General features: G+C 41.8%; 1 protein-coding gene across 1 annotated transcript; it reads left to right on the forward strand.

The window, feature by feature from the left end:
• The first annotated feature begins 2,193 nt into the window (after nt 1-2,193).
• On the forward strand, nt 2,194-2,710 carry LOC100760444 (ADP-ribosylation factor-like protein 8B). Its single transcript, XM_035438940.1, has one exon. The coding sequence runs from the start codon at nt 2,209-2,211 to the stop codon at nt 2,698-2,700; it is 492 nt and encodes a 163-aa protein (XP_035294831.1). The 5' UTR covers nt 2,194-2,208; the 3' UTR covers nt 2,701-2,710.
• The last annotated feature ends 263 nt before the right edge of the window (nt 2,711-2,973 follow it).

Genomic DNA, 2,973 nt, shown 5'->3' on the forward strand with positions numbered 1-2,973 from the left:
TTCCACATAGTATTGCTTCTGACTAAGGAATACCCTTCACATCCTGAGAAATGTGACAGTGTACCCAAAAGCATGGAATCTATTGGTCTTACCATGTACCCCATCATCCTGAAACGGCTGATATATTAGAAAGATGGAATAGCATTTTGAAGACAAGCTTACAGCACCAATGGCAGCAGCCTGGAGGGCTGGGGCAGGATTCTTCACTAGGCAGCATATGCTTTGAATCAGCATCCAACATTATGGTATGGTTTCTTTCATAGCCAGGATCCATAAGTCCAGAAACCAAAGGGTGGAAAGGGGAATGATTCCACTCACTATCACCCCTAGTAACTCACTAGGGAAATTTTTGCTTTCTGTTCCAGTGGCCTTAAGTTTTGGCCTAGAAGTTTTGTTCCAGAGTCGGAAGTGCTCTTGTCAAGAAACACAACATTCCATTGAACTGGAAGCTCAGACTCCCCCCTGGCCACTTTGGGCTTCTAATGCACTTAAGCTAACAGTCTGGAAAAAAAGAAATGGCAGTATTAGGAGGGGTGATTGATCCAGATCACCAAGGGGAAATTGCATTGCTTCTCCACAATGGAGGTAAGAACAATTATGTCTAGAGTGTAGGCGATCCTTTAGGGCGTCTCTTGGTGCTACCATGTCCTGTGATTAAAGTCAATGGGAAAGTGTAGCGTGAGTTCTAATTGGGTCTTAATAATAAAAACCCAGAGTCAGATATTAGGAGGTGAAAGCTGAAAGACCAGAGAGATGAAGGAGCCATCCATAACCACCTTACCTACTCAACTTCCCAGCTGAAAAAAGACTGGGCTCCTGTCTCCTCTCGCCTTATCACTTCCTGTCTATCTGTACAGACCTCCAGACCTCTATGGTTAACTAGTGGCTAGCTCTGACCTCTGATCTTCAAGCAAGCTTTATTTGTTAGAGTATAAACAAGATCACCACAGGAAACTTCAACAGCCTAATCCAGGCAGGATAACAAAGGGCACAGACCTTTCAGGAATGAAAATATAGGTCACTTCTCCAGGAAAAGAGCCAAGACCTGATGAGGTACTTGCTGAGGGTTGAGGAAATGCAGTGGGTAGTAGAGGAAGGTAGATATAAAGCCAGCTAAGGCCAAGATTCAAAAATGGGGATTATAACTGACCTGAGTTTTCTGTTTTTGTTAAGAGTATGCTTGTACAGACATTTGTTTTCTTTCCTCAATTTATCATGTAATGTAATATCAACTAAGAGAATATCACTGATTATCATATTTAAGTTTTGAGATACCAAAAGAATGTCCCTCAAGGGATATTGTCATCTATTCTAAAAATTTTAGTGTATTTCAGTTTTACAAGGAATAGTTATATAATGCTAGGCATAATTATGACCTGCTTATTGTTTAATTTGGAAATTAAGCATGGCTTAAGGAAACCTGATTGTTAGTTGACAAGGTGTGGACTTGTGATGGCTAGAACTTGGTTGTCAACTTGACTACATCTGGAATTAACTAAAACTCAAGCAGCCTGTGAAGGGTTATTTCTTAATTAAATCATTTGATTAAGATTTAATTAAATTAAAAAAAAGTGGGAAGACCCACTTTTAATCCAGATTGTTGGAGGTGGGAATATCCACCTTTAGTCTGGGCAACACCTTTTGATGGCACCTCTATAAAAGACATAGAAGGAAGCTTGTTCCCTTTACCTTCTTGCTCTCATTTTTACTGGCAAGTCCATTCCTTCACCAGCATTAGAAACCACTTCAGGATTCCAGCACATACTGACTACTGGATTCTTGGCCCTTTCATTGGAAAATAGCCATTGTTGAACTACCTGGCCTGTGAGCATATGTATGTGTGTGTGTATGTATGTATGTATGTATGTATGTATGTATGTATGTATGTATGTATGTATTCAATCAGTTCTGTTCCTCCAGAGAAGCCTGACTAATACATATATACACTAATAATAAAAAATGAACACAGATATGACCAGCTGGGTTTCCTGGCTCTGGCCATGGCAGCTTGTGTCCACGCGAGTCGCGCGTGGGGGCGGGGCGAGGAGTCGTTAGTGGGTTCAGGACCGATTGCCGCTCGCTCGTGGGAAGCAGTGACCGCTGTTGTCCGTTGTCCGCACCCGTCCACGCTCGCTCCCGGCTGCTGCCATACTGGCACTCATCTCCCATCTGCTGGACTGGTTCCGCTCACTGTTTTGAAAGGAGGAGATGGAACTGACCCTTGTGGGGCTGCAGTATTCTGGCAAGACCACCTTCGTCAATGTCATAGCGTCAGATCAATTCAGTGAAGATATGATAACCACGGTGGGCTTCAACATGAGGGAAGTAACTAAAGGTAATGTCACAATAAGGATCTGGGACATAGGAGGACAACCCCGGTTCCGGAGCATGTGGGAGCGGTATTGCAGAGGAGTCAATGCTATTGTTTATATGATAGATGCTGCAGATCATGAAAAGATAGATGTCTCTCGAAAAGAGCTCCATAAGCTTCTAGATAAACCACTGTTACAAGGAATTCCAGTACTAGTACTTGGGAACAAGAGAGATCTTCCAAATGCCTTGAATGAGAAACAGCTAATTGAAAAAATGCACCTGTCTGCTATTCAGGATAGAGAAATTTGCTGCTATTCAATTTCTTGCAAAAAAAAGGATAATATAGATATCACACTTCAGTGGCTTATTAAACACTCAAAATCCTGAAGAAGCTGAGACATCTTCCGACGTCTTCCGGTCTTTCTTGGCATTAATCCTAGAACTACTGTCCGTTCCTCTGAATTACTTCCCAGAACATGGTCCTTCCTAAACCCATGAAATTGCCTTTCTCAGAGTTTCTCATGTGCACTGCTGAAGATGTATATCCCTATTCTTCATAACAAATCAGCTGGAGTTATGATAAAGTCAGCACACACTGAAAGACTTCATACACTTTCCTAGTGTGTAAAGACCTCTTTCCTTTCTTAAAAAAAAAAAAAA

Source organism: Cricetulus griseus, chromosome 2, assembly GCF_003668045.3.
Source record: "Cricetulus griseus strain 17A/GY chromosome 2, alternate assembly CriGri-PICRH-1.0, whole genome shotgun sequence".
Lineage (NCBI taxonomy): Eukaryota > Metazoa > Chordata > Mammalia > Rodentia > Cricetidae > Cricetulus > Cricetulus griseus.